This window comes from Tachysurus fulvidraco, chromosome 13 (assembly GCF_022655615.1).
Source record: "Tachysurus fulvidraco isolate hzauxx_2018 chromosome 13, HZAU_PFXX_2.0, whole genome shotgun sequence".
Classification (NCBI taxonomy): Eukaryota; Metazoa; Chordata; class Actinopteri; order Siluriformes; family Bagridae; genus Tachysurus; species Tachysurus fulvidraco.
Genome location: NC_062530.1, coordinates 7,695,166 through 7,711,537, shown reverse-complemented (window position 1 = coordinate 7,711,537; position 16,372 = coordinate 7,695,166). Strand labels below are relative to the sequence as shown.

At 38.5% G+C, this 16,372-nt stretch overlaps 1 protein-coding gene across 1 annotated transcript in view; it reads right to left on the bottom strand.

Moving 5' to 3' along the window:
• Window positions 1–286: 286 nt before the first annotated feature.
• The window catches only part of myo7aa (myosin VIIAa), a 48,485-nt gene continuing 32,399 nt past the window's right edge, over window positions 287–16,372 (bottom strand). Inside the window, exons 27-48 of the mRNA XM_047822642.1 lie at window positions 16,010–16,136; window positions 15,785–15,904; window positions 14,367–14,540; window positions 13,035–13,262; window positions 12,275–12,442; window positions 11,464–11,581; window positions 11,187–11,313; window positions 10,732–10,901; window positions 8,621–8,811; window positions 8,235–8,359; window positions 7,701–7,858; window positions 6,727–6,880; window positions 6,452–6,607; window positions 5,105–5,210; window positions 3,738–3,851; window positions 3,517–3,604; window positions 3,289–3,395; window positions 2,676–2,861; window positions 2,451–2,567; window positions 2,275–2,358; window positions 2,064–2,183; window positions 287–1,642 (exon numbers count right to left, since the gene is read on the bottom strand). Coding sequence (XP_047678598.1) covers window positions 1,550–1,642; window positions 2,064–2,183; window positions 2,275–2,358; window positions 2,451–2,567; window positions 2,676–2,861; window positions 3,289–3,395; window positions 3,517–3,604; window positions 3,738–3,851; window positions 5,105–5,210; window positions 6,452–6,607; window positions 6,727–6,880; window positions 7,701–7,858; window positions 8,235–8,359; window positions 8,621–8,811; window positions 10,732–10,901; window positions 11,187–11,313; window positions 11,464–11,581; window positions 12,275–12,442; window positions 13,035–13,262; window positions 14,367–14,540; window positions 15,785–15,904; window positions 16,010–16,136 — 3,031 coding nt within the window. The 3' untranslated portion in view covers window positions 287–1,549. The remainder of the gene's footprint in view (window positions 1,643–2,063; window positions 2,184–2,274; window positions 2,359–2,450; window positions 2,568–2,675; window positions 2,862–3,288; window positions 3,396–3,516; window positions 3,605–3,737; window positions 3,852–5,104; window positions 5,211–6,451; window positions 6,608–6,726; window positions 6,881–7,700; window positions 7,859–8,234; window positions 8,360–8,620; window positions 8,812–10,731; window positions 10,902–11,186; window positions 11,314–11,463; window positions 11,582–12,274; window positions 12,443–13,034; window positions 13,263–14,366; window positions 14,541–15,784; window positions 15,905–16,009; window positions 16,137–16,372) is intronic.

The following is a 16,372-nucleotide window of genomic DNA, read 5'->3' as shown; positions in this document are numbered from 1 at the left end:
CATGACTCTGAACATGACGCTGAATACGACTCTAAAGATGACTGGACATATCTTTGAACATGACTCTAAACATGACTTTGAATATGACTCTAAAGATGACTGAACATCTCTTTAAACATGACTCTGAATATGACTAAAAAATGACTCTGAACAACTCTTTGAACAAAACTCTGAAAATGATTCTAAATATGATGCTGAACATGACTCAACACGACACAGTAAATGTTCTCTGAATATAAATAATAAATGAGGAGACTTTTGTTTAGCCAACAACAGTACTACGAAGGATTCTTCTGAAAACATTTCTTTGTTTTAGACGCAGTGGCAAACATTTAAAAGCATGAAAATCTACAACAAAAGAAAATTTACAACAACAAAAGAAAATATCCAACAAAAGAAGATCTGCAATGTTAACATGCAAACCTATGAACACATTTTGTACATAGGCAAAAAAAAAAAGTTAAGGCTTTCAAATTTGGTGATACAAAAACTTTTCCAGAGTCCCAATCAGTTTACGTTGCCAGATTTGACTTCACACTTCAAAATCTTTAGAAAAACAATAATTCCATCTATTTCCCTCAGTTTATATTGAGATTCATTGCAGGAAATATTAATTATATCAGTTTAATCTGCCTCCAACCTCCATTAATAACCTATGAACAGCTTTAGAGCCTCTTTTGACTTCTTATGATTACTTTTTTTTTAAGATTAATTATATTTTTCTTTACACAAAGATCATTGTCATATGAATTCCTCCTCTTCAAAATGATATTGTTGTACAAATACTATGTAAAAAAAAAAAAATTGAATGTTCCCTGTACATATATATTTTCTTTTAACATACAGTAGTGTGTGATTAGTCAGGAGTGGATTTCTGAAACATACCGTAACGCTGAGAAAGTCACAATTATAGCTTTTTTAATCTATTTTTTTGTGTGTTTGTTTTTCTTTTTAAAAAGACTATGTTAATATTTGCCGTAATATGATCAGCTCATCATTATGCCTTATGTAACTTCAGCCAAAAGTTAAAAAAAACTGTTTATATGGGATGAATTTGAGCATCTTGGACAATCTTTATAAATAAATGCATCACTGTAACTAAGATGAGCATTTAAATATATAAACAATTATTATTTATCACGAAATAGTAATAATATTTTAATATACTGTACAGGTACTAAAGTCTGTAGCCACCGCAAGTCATTTGTATTCTGCTTTAGTGAATTTACAGTACATGCATGCACAAGAGAACAGCAATCGTGCAATGCCTCAGCATTATAGTTTGTCCTTCTGGGTCAGATTCAATATTTGAGAGGCGGGAGGTGAGCAGATTTGACCCAGAGTGTCCAGCCAGATCCAGTCAGAGGTAGTCATCCTCACTTGAGAGGGATGAAACGGCATCATCAGGGTAAACAGAGCCCTGTGAGCTGTTAGAGGGAGTGCGGCTCATCCTCCACAGCTGCCACGCGAAGGTCCGGCTCCAGCTGCATGGCTGACCCACACCCCGGAGCACACGCACCAACTCAACCGCCTCCCGCCAGTAAGACGTTCACCTGCTGTGGCCACGTGAGCTCCGCTGCTTGCTCATGCTGGTCAGCATCTGGCTGATATAGGAGGTGAGCAGATCATCCATTTTGTAGCCCTGTTTTAGAAAAGTGGGATCAAGATTCACGACTTGGAAATAAAACTATTTATTTGTTATTTGGCAATGTGCACATTCACGTTTAAGCAGAAAATGGAAGCTTTCTTTCTTTCCAAAATATCAGCATTTATATTCTAAATTGGTTAATGCTCTGAGTTGTTGATCTGAAAGTCAGGGTTCAAGCCCCAGCACCACCAAACTGCCAGCAAACTTAACCCGCTCTGTTCCAGGGGCACCGCCAACCAAACAGCCAGCAAAGATGCCAAATCTTCCAAGTTGCGTAACACGTAGATGTAAATATAAGGGAGCAGAAACACTCATATTGTCTCATATTCATCTTTTGTTCTCAAACCCTTATGTACCTAACAGACTTCAGAATCCCCCAAAAAATGTACAGGGCAATTCAGAATAATCTACTGACCAGTGAGGTTTCACAGAGCAGCTTGCTTCCTCGCACCAGGTTACCAATGGTGATGTGGAAGTAGGTGTTTCCACTGCTCCAGTTAGAGATCTTTGTGAATGGGTGAGTGGTTAAAATATCCTGAAAAAGGTAAGAGAGGAAGAAATGTGCAAATCAACGGTTCATTTGTTTGATTAGGAATAACGAAATGCATGCAAATCCTGTCACACACCTTGCTTTTGGGGTCAATGAGACTGACTCCATGCTTGTTGATGGCTATTAGCAGGATTTCAGGAAAATTTGGCTCAGTAGTTTGCTACAGCGGAGAAAAAGAAAAAGAAATGCAACGGGTTGTAAGAGTGATCAGATCGGAATGTGATGCATATAGCTGTCGAGTTTTATTATTACCTTCACTTCAAAAAAAGCTGACCCAAATGTGGTCCACTTGAAAATGACCTTTAGAAAAATCAGCTTGGCTTCTTCCCTCGACTTGCCAGCTTGCTTGTTGAAGTATGCCACAATCGACTGCATCGATCAGAACAAAGTTGAAGGCTTGTGAGTGTGAGGAACAGTCCAGATTGAATAAAAATATAATAATACTGATATATTAAACAATAAATATGACAATCTCACTCTTTTCCAGTCATCAGGTGAGAGCTGGCGAATCAGATCCTGTGGGATTAGCTCTTTTAGGATTTTGGGGATGCTGGGAAAGTACGATTTATCATCCTCGAATTTGACTCTGTAGATTAGAGCTGCCAGCTGAAACACTTCCTCTCTGGAGCATTTGTGGTAACCGCGAAGATATTTAGGAAGCTCCTGGTCACAGAAGATATCGTGGAGCAAAACACACAGATGTTTAAAATCCTATATCAAGAGTTTTACGGTAAAGAACTGCACACTGTGATCAGTCCACAGGCTGCTACAGTATATAGATAAAGACCTAGTTGCAAGATATTTGTTTATTAGGGCATTTTTGGTCTCAGTTATCACAATAATTATATATACAAAACTGAAGGTTTGGATCAGACATGACGATGTGATCACTATGTAAGGAATAACAGCCTTTGGGATGTCAGGAAAATAATCAACAAAGGGGTAATGTAAATCATTTTAGTAGTAAAAGCATGTTCTGAAAAAAGCATGTTATCCTTTTATACCACAGCAGTGAATGAATAGATAAAGAATGGCACATTGTAAGTTCTCTCCCTTTATCGTTTTTGTCGTCGTTGTTCGTTTAACTCACTTGGTAGTAATGAAAAATAGAGTCTGCGAAAGAGTCTTTTCCAGGGATTGTGTTTGTCCATAACTTCTTCATGAAGAACACCTGGTAGGTCAGTGAAGGCACTATACCTGTTAAACAAGCCGAGTTTTAAATACCCAGAGTTTTTTAAATGGTGAAAATTTTATAAATGATGATACCAATGAATTTTTAATTCATGCCACCACTGTTTATCTGTTTATCTGTTTATACCCTCTTTGGCAGGTCTGGCTTTCTTGATCCAGTCGGTAAGATGGCGGACAAAATCGAAGAAGAAATCACCCTCTGGAACACTTATCACCTATAAAAGGTTAAAACATAAAACTCAGTTGTGATGCTGTTATTCTGTAATGGGTGAAATTTCCTACAAGCTTCACAGTGCAGCATGACAGCTGGGATCCGTGTGTCTCTGTTTAGACAGTAACTGATGTTACCTTATCTGAGATCTTTACAAACAGACTGAAGCCATCTGCAGACTTGAGCAACAGCCTGCCAGAGATGTTGAGGCAAAAGTCTTTTGCTTTCGTGCTGGACTCGACCTCAAAAGCCTGAGAGAGAGGGAGAGAGGGAGAGAGAGTGGGGGGTGTAGAGAGGGAGGGGGATAGGAGGGGATAGAGAGAGTGGGAGATGTGGGGGAGAGAAAGAGGGGGGGTAGAGAGAACAAGAGAGAACAATAGAGAGAGGGGGAGATGGAGAGGGGAGAGAGAGAAAGAGAGGGGGGGTAGAGAGAACAAGAGAGAACAATAGAGAGAGGGGGAGATGGAGAGGGGAGAGAGAGAAAGAGAGAAGGGGTAGAGAGAACAATAGAGGGGGGGGGAGAGGAGAGAGAGAGAGAGAGAGAGAGAGAGAGAGAGAGAGAGAGAGAGAGAGAGAGAATTTCACACCTCATCTCATTTCAGACAGGAGAGAGAAAAAATCTCGAACTGAACAAAGTTTCATCAATTTTCATATTATCAACAAAACTGAATAACCTTTTATCAATATTTAAAACCTTATATTTGTTTTGCTTTAAAGGTCTAATAGGAAACACTAGATACTCTATCTGAAGATATTTTCCCTTATGTGTGTTACATGCACAGAGGAGGTGATCTAGCTGATCGTGATCATGCATGAAATATTTTTACCAGGTTTGTTAAATGAATGAACTTGAACACATGGTATAAAGAAGAAGGAATAGCTTCTTGTATAAATGAGCTGTTTCTGTATTCTCCAGGACAAGAGAATAGAAAAGAAGAGAGCAGAATCTTAGCTTAATATGTCATTGTGTCTAAGGAACAATGGATAGAAAAAGTTAAACACCCCCCCCCCCCATCTTTTTCTATCCTCAGAAAAAAATAAATATATATATATTTTGGTGAATGGGGGTGTGTGTGTTTAAAATAACCTAGTTGCATAAGTATGCACACCCCTAAACTAATACTTTTCTTGTACAAACATTACAGATCCATCAAAGTGTAATACGGTGTTCTTTACATGATAAAAACCTGCCGTTTAAACAGGGGTGTATAGACTTGTAATAGCCCTTGTATGTACTGTACAGAAAATAAATCAATTCAATTCTTTAAATGTGTTTGTATTTATCCCCAATGAACAAGCCTGAGGTGACTGGTGTGGTGAGGAAAAGGGCTTAGATGGAAGAGGAAGTAACCTTGAGAGGAACCAGACTCATTCTCATTTGAGTGAAAATAAATGACTTGAAGAATAAACAGCAGCTACTTAGAGCCTTAAAACGTAGAATACGAGTCCTGATAGATAAATAAATAATAATTAAGTGCTGGCTAATGGACTTTGCATGCAGTACCTCATCTGTGTCATCTGGGAAGTAGACTTTGTGAAAGATCTGTGTGGTCTTGTGCTGGATAGCCTCCACTTCCACCAGATGAGGAGGATATTTCCTGGAGCCATTCCTGTTACAGAACAAAATATTCACAAGGTGCTGTTTACACAGAGATGGACTTTTCACAACACAACACTTTTATTCAGAAGTTGTTTGGTCTTGTCACAGGCACAAAGACGAGAGACACAAAAAGACACTGGAAAATTACGCTGTTTATAGTTTAGCCATTTATAGCCGCATTTAACCAGATTCTGTGAATCATGTTAGTTCCTGTTATCAGTCCTGTTTACTAGTATATCCTGTGTAGGTCTATGTAGTGTACTTAGTTCTGTGTTTATGTAGCTCCATGATCCTGGAGAAACGTTGTTTTGTTTTACAAATAAACTGAAAATCTGGCCAGGAAGATTACAGTTTTACAGAAGGTGACAGCTTTACCTCTGACTGATGTGACGAAATGCTCACACTGTCTTCTTCCACAAATGCTAAACAGACATATGTTTTTATACCTAGGTGAGGATCAAATAGTCCCCATGTAGAAAAGTGATTTTGTTGTTAAAAGAAATACAGCAAAAAAAGAAAAACTAAAAGAGCCTAAACTCTTAAATTCCTAAACTAAAAGTTTACTTGTGTGTATGGGTGAGCATGCAGGCATGTGTGTGTATGGGTGAGCATGCAGGCATGTGTGTGTATGGGTGAGCATGCAGGCATGTGTGTGTATGGGTGAGCATGCAGGCATGTGTGTGTATGGGTGAGCATGCAGGCATGTGTGTGTGTATGGGTGAGCATGCAGGCATGTGTGTGTATGGGTGAGCATGCAGGCATGTGTGTGTATGGGTGAGCATGCAGGCATGTGTGTGTATGGGTGAGCATGCAGGCATGTGTGTGTATGGGTGAGCATGCAGGCATGTGTGTGTATGGGTGAGCATGCAGGCATGTGTGTGTGTATGGGTGAGCATGCAGGTGTGTGTGTGTATGGGTGAGCATGCAGGCAGATGTGTTTGTGTGTGTGTGTGTGTGTGTGTGTGTGTGTGTGTGTGTGTGTGTGTGTGTGTGTGTGTGTGTGTGTGTGTGTGTGCGTGTGTGTGTGTATGGGTGAGCATGCAGGCATGTGTGTGTGTATGGGTGAGCATGCAGGCATGTGTGTGTATGGGTGAGCATGCAAGCATGTGTGTGTGTATGGGTGAGCATGCAGGCATGTGTGTGTGTATGGGTGAGCATGCAGGCATGTGCGTGCGTGCGTGTGTGTGTGTGTGTGTGTGTGTGTGTGTGTGTGTGTGTGTGTGTGTGCGTGTGTGTGTGCGTGAGTCATACCGCAAGGCTTTCTGCAATCTTTGCATGCAGTCCATAGAGAGTGGATGGTGTTTCTTGGATTGCAGGAACCTTTGGACATGAGGCAGGAGGACATTACTGGGAGGAAAGAGACCAGTGCACAACCAGAGCAGCTCCCAGCCCTTCTCCTCACTGTACCTGCTCACACACACACACACACACACACACACACACACACACACACACACACACAGACACACGTTACTACAGATAAGTTGTAAAATGCAGTGTAAGCACATGCTGGATACTTTACTTACTTCACATGATTCTCAGTGAGTTGTTTGATAATCTGGCAGTAGATCTCATCTTTTAGAGGCTCTGCCTTTAGAGCAGCCTCAAAGATCTGATCGGTGAGCTCGTTCACAGAGCGAGTTCGTTTGGAAGGATAATCGCCCATATATTTCATCATGGGTACAGAAGCAGGTTAAAGATACATACAGTTCATGTTTTTCTAGGCAGATATACATTAAAGAAATGTAGTTAAAATAATAGCGAGTGTGTTTATGTTGTATGTTCAGACATAGAAGTATGAGCATAGTCACAGTTATGAAACTGTTTGATTGGTCACTTGATATAAATAGGTTTAATCCAGTCCTTAATCATTGAAAATATAAGTAAAACATAATATCATAATATACTTGTCCTGTGACTGGAAAGATCAGGAATAAAAGTCTACAATAAATAAGCAGAATTTTGTGACTTTTGAATAATAAGTTTGAATAAGTTATACGTTCATAGATAGTTCAAAAAATATATCTGGGCTGAAGGCGTCCATGGATAGTTTTTTTTTTTTTTTACACCTAATGAGGTCCCTGGATGAAAAAAGATTGAGACTATAATTTAGAGTCTTTCTAACTTCCTGAGAGAGAGAGAGAGAGAGAGAGAGAGAGAGAGAGAGAGAGAGAGACAGAGACAGAGAGACAGAGAGAGAGAGAGACAGAGAGAGAGAGACAGAGAGACACAGAGAGACAGAGACAGAGAGAGAGACAGAGAGAGAGAGAGAGAGAGAGAGAGAGAGAGAGAGAGAGAGAGAGACAGAGAGAGAGAGAGAGAGAGAGAGAGAGAGAGAGAGAGAGAGAGAGAGAGAGAGAGACAGAGAGACAGAGAGACAGAGAGAGAGAGAGAGAGAGAGAGAGAGAGCAGCTTGAACATTAACCTCTATACCACTGAGCCCCACAAGGACCTGACAGTTCTGCCTCTCCTAAAACTACATCTCTTGGTAAGAGGATATCGATGAAGGCCATGCAGGCATCCTGTGATAGATCCTCATTAACCAGGACCTTCTTGAGCAGTGGCTGTTTAAGTGGCTCCCGAGTGCAGCACCACAGCTTGTCCTTCCCACGGTTCTTAGTGATCATCACTCGACTCAGCGTGTGTTTAGGAGGAGGTCTGAAGTGGGCCAGATTTACACAGTGTGAGAACTAGCCTTCTTACCGTATTATTAGATTATACATGTAATAAACGTTATTAAAAGTAATAAACATGTAGAGATATTATGTACCATGTTCCCTTATATGAGGGCATTTAGTCCACTTTAAAAATGCATTCATATTTTTATACAATTTAGGGTTAAGGGCCTTGCTCAGGGGCCCAGCAGTGGCATTTTGGTGGACCTGGGATTCAAACTCATAACATTCCAAGCAGTATTCATAACACCTCATACCACAGTCACATATTATCCTATTTTACTAGCATAAGGACAAGGATGCGCTGGATAAAAGTATCTGCAAAAGCCTGTACATTTTATGGCTGTTATTTTTTCAACCTGAAGTAATCATAGGAGAACTCCTCCAGCGTGTACGGCTTCACCCTCTCCACACTCTCGGGCAGAACGACCTGCGACACGCGCAGCGATTCCTGACGTTGGTCGGGCGTCATGGTAACCAGAGCCTGAGTCATTCACACACAAAAAAAACAAGGAAAGAAAAGTGAGAGCTAGGAGAACGTCATTATTATGAGAGAATATTGGAATAAAAAGAAAGAAACCTTACGCAGGAGATCTTTATTCTTTGATCACAGTCATACAGTATATTTTTGTTTTGCAAATGTGTGCTTTATATTAACTGCACATAATGACCCCTGGAAGCAAGAGCTGTTTACTGCACACCCTGTACTTAATACTTTAGAGAGTGAACAAAATCATCCACTAACCACAATGTCTGGCTGAGGTCTGGTGACTGTGGGCAGCACATACACGCAGTCGGCTGGAAAATCCCCTCTTTGCTTGGTCCTGTCGTTGATTCCATGAGCCCAGCCAGAGGTCATGACCTGTTCACCTGTGTCCTGGTCCAGCAGGATGAGGTCGCCGTTAGCAAAGCTCAGAAATGTCGAGTCATCTCCAACTGATGAGGACAGTTTGGAGAAAGACAAACAAAACTGTTTGAAAAGCCACTCCACCATCTAATTTGGGAAATCTTCAGGATGAGAATAACAAGGTTCAAGGTGAGTTTTGCATTCTCAGTGGCATGTCCAGAAAGAAAAGGACAAAGATCTTACAGCCGGTTTACAGCAAAAGTAAACCTTTTTATAGTTTATGTTTCTGTACCGTCCTTTTCTTTCTATAATGCATGATGATCCCTTAAAGAAGCGATTGTATTCTCCAATACTCTATGTTTACATGCAGCCAAATAATCTGTACGAATTAAATTTCGATCGGATTGAAAGGGTCGGTATTGATTTGAAATAATCCGGTGTTTATTTTACAGCTTACACTTTACATCTTAATAAACGTGGCATCTGGTGGAAAGAGCTGGTCATTAGAGGAGACATAAGATTTGTTAAACAAGTTAAACATTTTGAAATTCCTTGGAGTAAAAATGGGCACAAGCATAATATCGTGAAGGCAACACTGCATTTAATTCTCCTGTAATAATTAAAAAAATGTTTTTTATATGTGTTGATAATTTAAAACATCTTAGGAAATCTATTGTCATGTCCATGGCAGCTTGGTAGCTCTCAGTAGCTCTGTTTGGTGTTAACGCGATGACAGACACACGGCACTTGCACAGAAGTAATGCAAAATATACTGTATATGTAATGCGTATGTAACTCATTCATTCATTCATTCCTTTTCTACTGCTTATCCAAACTACTGTACCTCGGGTCACTGGGAGACTGTGCCTAGCGCATGTAACTGAATATTTGAAATAAATTGTAATCTGATTGTATGCATAGAAACTGATGAACATGGGCACATGTAAACATACCTGATCAAAACCACAACATCATTCCAGTTCACTAGTAGCAACTATCCAAAATAAGACCTAAGGCCATAAATATTTTGAGGCCATAAACTAATTTGCTCATGGCCATAAATTATAATTACCAATGATATGGCCATGAATTGTGTGTTCCTGTTAATTATTTTGAAAAAAAGAAAAAGAATTGCTTTAAGAATGTCACAGACCTGCTCCATTGATGGCATTATGTCATTATGCATGATTCTAAGACTGAAGGTTAATATTATGCTTAGGTTATTGTGACCAGATTTTTCTGTGACTCTTCCTGATGCAACCCTTCTATTTCATCCACGCATGGGACCAGCACTGACAATTAACTCTTCAGTGTCTGGGTTAGCTCCCAGGATGAGAGATCCTGCCACTGGACCACCAGGAGGCATTTAATAATCATCAATGTTATTAAATAATAACCGTCATGTCAATCAGGTCATGTGGCTCCATATTATTAAAACCGTTACATATTATCCATATTATCCTCCTATGAATGAAAGAGGGGTCTGATGACAAGCATGGGAGATGATGTGTTCCAGTAATCGAAGGACATAAATAAAATGACACTAACTGAAGAAACACCTTAGTTGTACATAAAAAGAATGATGCACAGTGAACAATGACACGGCCTCCATTTAATCCTCCACTGCTATGTTTATAAAGGCATTCACCATAAATCATTTCAGTATAAAGACCTCTCTACTGAGGGATCAGTGTCTATAACAGCCAAACAAAGCAGACGAAGCACTAGTGCGTCATGTTTTTTTCTGACCTGAAATGGAAATCTATTACAAGGACAGAAACAACAGAAACCCGAAATCCTTCACACTGCTACACTGGAATAAACTTCTCCTTCATGAAGATCTTCAACCTCATTGTTTTATTTTCTTACACAGACAATAAACTTCAACGGAGCTTTAGCTTGTTTGTAGTGATGGTACAGTAAATACACTTTAAATACTTCCTGCTTTCTGCTTCTCCACAAAACTATAAATGAAGAATCAAAAAAATTCAATGAATACGCTGATTTACCTGGATTAGGGTTATCCTGTATCGCTACCACAAACTTCGACCTCTTTCTAAGGCCCTCGAGGAAAGTAACCACAAGATCCCGGATGTCCTCGGCATTGTTGGAGGTAAAGGTGTATTCATCCCCTTTAATGGTGGACAAGCTGAAGCTCTGGCCCTGGATTTTGCTGCCTCTGCTCAAACAGACAACAGCAACAACGTCCTTTAGGTTGAGTGAGATATGTTCATAGTCTATATTTCTGAATCTTTCATAGATGTTTAAACATTTCATCGCTTTAAACTCTTCTTTAAATTTCAATTTGAAATTCTGCTAGTTTTTTATGGATCATCCTGTTTAATTGGCGCTGGTCATTGTGTTATTTAACGATTTCTTTGTTTAGAAGGGATACAGTTTACACTAACCCCATGGCAACATAGTCCTTATAGCCATAATAAGAGTCTGGTGAGTACTTTCATACCTGCTGCTTGCGACAGCATTGATCTCTGGGAAGGACAGCTCTAAAAGAACCTGCTCTTGTTCATCCACAAAGTAAACTCCAGTCCAGTTTACTGCAACAATCACATCATTTTTAGGCAAACTGGGTCCTGTAAGATACAAGGATAAGATGGAACACATGGCCTGTCAATCATTACCAATCATTACTCTGTGTGACATGATGACATCATGCTTCATTACTAAATGTTGTTTCCATTATTAATTTAATTCAATCTAAAAATGAGCATGTGGTTTTATACCTGATAATTTAAAGGCTTCGTAGAATCTTGAGAATAACAATGGCCATTTATATCGAGCAAAATCTACCACGTCCTCTCTGACCTTCTGTGGGTCCACTCGTTTCTGTGTGTAAATACCCTGTGGAGGAAAACCAGTTAGTTTTACATACAGTAATTCATACTAATATGTTGATAGATAGATAGATAGATAGATAGATAGATAGATAGATAGATAGATAGATAGATAGATAGATAGATAGATAGATAGATAGATAGATGGATAGTCAGTACATTATACAGTATAAGATATCTATAAATACATACACAATACATTCATTCCCTGTGCATGTGTGTTTAATGTGAACATGCCTTCAAACATGTCAAAATAATTGCTGAGAATCAAAATGACTTTTGTGAGCAGAGAACAGTGGGGAAAAAACAAAAAAAACAGGAAAAAATAACATTTAAATATTATGCTTGTTTTTTGTTTTCTTCTGAGACAATATTTTAATTGGGCATAAAAGATACATACTGTGTAGAAATATATTATTTCAATCATATTCATATCATATCATATTTATTTTAATTTATTTTAGCTTTAAATTCCATTTTGAACTAGAATTATTTTAACTTTATAACAGGGACATAAAAAATTTGTAGGAAGAACTTCAGTGCATGTCGTACTGTACGATCGAGTGTGCGACAAATAAAATTAGAAAAACTGCCTAACTCAACCTAGGAGATTAGATCAAATCTATATAGAAAATGTAGGCTAAATCTTTTGCACAGTATCGAATATGCAACAAGTTTAATCTTCTGAATGCTCACACACCTTTTTGTGGGCCGCCATGATAAAGTGTGCCCATTTCTCCACTGACTTGGCAGAGCTTATTTCTCTGTCTGGGACGTAGGAAGGAATGAGGCTGAGGAGACGCTCAACCAGGATCTCAGAGCCGTAGTCCACATAGTACTGCTGAGAGGCAAGTTCTGCTAGATCATCCTGGAAAATCAGCAGAGGAAAGAGAAGAGAAAGGTGGTGAGGTCATGAAAGAGGAGGAAAAATGAAGAGAATCAGTCTAAGAAGTAACAATAGTTTATAATGTGAAAATATAGTGTAAAAATAAAGGAAAGGAAATATTTGTTTTCGAATCTATGGAATGAATATTTGATAACGATTGCGATTTAATTGGATTATAGTATAAGCACTGATAAAAGTATAACATTTCCTGGCCTTATTTGTTTTACCAGTCGGATTACAATACCAGTTTCCTGTCCTTTGTGTTCTAGTATCGCTATTTCCACTTTTTCTGTTCAATACTGAATGAGTTTCTGTCATAAACAGAACACTTTTTGGTTGAAATTTCTTTACAGACAGTTATTTTTTGCTTTTCTTGTGCCATTTTTTCTTTTTTATTCTCCAACCTTCACATAACTCTCTACCAGGTGCTTTGAGTGAAGAAGGCATCTATTCATCTGCACACAATACTTTGGGTGTGTGTCCTTCTTCGATAGCTGCCTGTCCTATTGCTTCCACTATTTCCCTCTCTGTCTGTACTTTAACACAGATTTGTATTTGAGAATAAAGACTGTACCCTGTCACAGCGGTATTCTCCGAACTTGACACCACGTATGATCTGCTGATAGATAAGTTTGGTGGCCACTCCGTCTTCACTGGGGTCGTGCCACGGTGTGAAGATCTCCTTCCTAAAGAACAGCCTCCAGGGGGCATTTCGCTCCTGAGCTCCTTGCTCTTTAGCGTACTGCTCACACTGAGACACGGCATCCATCACATGGTCATTACCACTGCCTAATGATGAAACCTACAGAAAAAGGGAGAATTATCTACATTTTTCACACTGTTATAAAATTACTTGTACTTTTTGTCTTTAAACTAGCTCTAATAATAGTTAGCGAAACATGAGCATTGAGTTACTTCATGTAGAAAAAGGCTAGGCTATACAAAGGCTATACAATGCACGTAATATACAACATACTACACTTTAATGTTTAAATATTAAAATGAAATATTAAACAAAATAGTGACCATAATTATTTCCTATAAGTAGTTGTGGATGAATCTTAAACCAAATTGTTGTTTTGGTTCTAAGATTCTATTGAATTCAAATCAATAAGCAGAAATTGAAGATAGGAAACCATTAGGGATTTGACCTAATTATGTAAAAGGGGAAATAATATGAATATATATAAGATGTTATATTAAGCTAAATGTCAGAGCAAAGAAAAAAATCCTGTGAATAAATACAAAAACTTTCTGAAACTTTATAGTTAATTTTAGAATTGTTGTATACTATAGTTTTTCTTCTACTTCCTCTACGGGCTTTTCCCGTTAGGGGTCATCACAGCGGATGCCCTTCCTGTCGTAACCCTCTCTATTTATCCGGGCTTGGAACTGGCACAGAAATCACTGTCTTGCAGCCCCTGTAGCTAGATTGTGATATACTATACTAAATTGTGATGTAAATTTCACCCTCAGTGGGTTACAAACTGTATTCAGCCTGTGGCACTTAAATTAAAAGTCATTACTATTCAAACGTATTGCAAAAATGTACATTAGAAAGGAAGTTTACGGCAGATATTAGATGTGTGATGATACACCAGTATACAGTAAAATACAAACCACATGTACAGTAGTTCTGATATAACAATGACTGCATGATGGTATAAAGAATGACGTCACTAAATTCTTTCTAAATACTGATCCTATACTACTACAGTAAATCCTATTAACAGGTCAGTTTAATATTTTAATTATTAAATATGCCTTGTCTGATAATGGGATGTAGTAAGCAGAATTGTGTTTGTACAAAACCTTTACTATTAAAAAAACAACTGTGATTACAGGATTATTGAATTATAATGTGAATTTCCCTTAGTTTTCTTCTCCTAAAGTGTAAAAGATGTACCTTGTCAAACAGAGCGATGTACAGAGAGAATCCGAAGCGATCCCGGAGGTTAATTTTGTCTGCCAGTGCGTTACACAGCTCCTTGGCCGTGGTGGCCGAGTCGGTCAGCAGCGTTTTTGTGGTGCCATCCATAAACGTCACAGGCAGCATGACAGGCTTTTTAGATTTAGTGGCCTGACAGAATAAACAATACAAAACAGGTCATCATATCGTGGAAGGTCATTAAAGCTACAGAACAAACTGTTGGTATGTGATGGAATAAGTTCGTTTGGATTCGATTTGAAGCTGAACCTAAAATTATATCTCTTTCATTTTCAGAACAAGGAGATATTTAAAGCTAAACATTAAAAAAAAACATGTCTTGACCCTTAATCTTCATTACTGCCTTCTTGTTGTTAATGTGGGGTCCAGAGTTTGGCACCATTGTGCAGGAGGGAACCTTAATTCTAATGGGAAGAAAGTGCATGACACATTTCCCTTATTTTCCTATGTACGGCTTCTTAGTACTGCATCTTTTGCATGAAAAAGAGTATACAACTCAACTGCACTGACATTATGATACTATGATTTGTCTAGGTTTTGCCAGTTTGCTACTTTTTGATAGTCACTGTGACTATTTAAAGAGATTCGGCCATATTTATGACCAAAAAAACCACTACACTACCTACACTCGTCCTCGTACACGTTCATGCTGTACTTTACATATTTTTGTTGATCCCTACGTAAACTTTTCACAGCCGTTCAATGTCTCAGTGTCTCTCAGTGGTTAAAGCTCTATGCAGACAGTAAAAATGTCTGTTCAGTCTGTTCAAGATGAGCTCAAAACCATTTAGGTGTGTATGTATTCTGAATTTTGTCCTATGCTGATATATATTTCATGTTCAGCAAAAATGGAGACCTTTGTTGATGGCTTTAAATATTTTTTAGTGATAAACACCAGGTAATTATTAAATCTGAACATGTCTTGAGTCTTAAATTGAAATAATAAAAGTTATTTTTATTATTATTTTTCATTTTGCCAGACACGCATATCTTTGGTATGCCATTTCTGTTCAATATGTACCATAAGTTCTATAAAAATATCTGGATCATTATTAAAAAGTTTTAAGAAGTAATTTTAGTTGGATGACATGGAGACATGTTAGCTTAGTAGTTAAGGTGTTGGACTATCGATTGGAAGGTTGTTAACTTGAATCCCAGATCCACCAAGCTGCCAGCTGTCAGTATTTTAAAAAATGAGATAAAAATGTAAGTTAGCTGTTTTTTTCTTCAGTAGGGAAAACAAGCTACTGCTAAAGCTGGTAAAATCTTCCTTTCAGAGACAAATCGTTTCAGACAAAAGCTCTTTATAAATAAACACGGTTACATATTGCCACAGGTCTGCTTCTGTTGACTGAGAGATGTAGGAGTCGTACTACCTGCAGCTCGAGCCAGGAGGGTGGCTGTGTTCTCGTGCCATTCACAAACGTCCTCCTGAGCCTTTCCTCACAGTACGGAGCATATCCTGGAGGCCCTCCACTGATAAAATTCCTCAGATACTGCATAAATATAAGTCACATCTAAAAATACATACAGTTCCGAATATATGATATTAACAATTCGAATTCCAACTCATGAAGGTAGTTGGAATGAGCAGCTTTCACCTTGACAAATTTCTCGGTAGGTGAAAAGCAGCCCACACACAGGGACAGGAGAATCCAGCCTCGGGCATGGCTGCTTTTAGATGGGTTCTGGTTCAGCTGCTTACAAATCTGACAGTAGATCTCATCTCTATGGATTTTAAGAACAGGTTTCAGGGCCAATATTACAGAAATGCTACAGTATGGCTAAAATATACTCATCCAAACTGTAGGTGAACTGAATAATAACAAATAAAGCAGCTCTGTCATTAACTGTAAGATAAAATACAGGTTCATATAACAAACACGTGTGTGTATATAAAAACACATGCTGTAATATGTTATGGTTTCTATAGTAACAGCTAATTCACTGGGAAGCTACAGCTA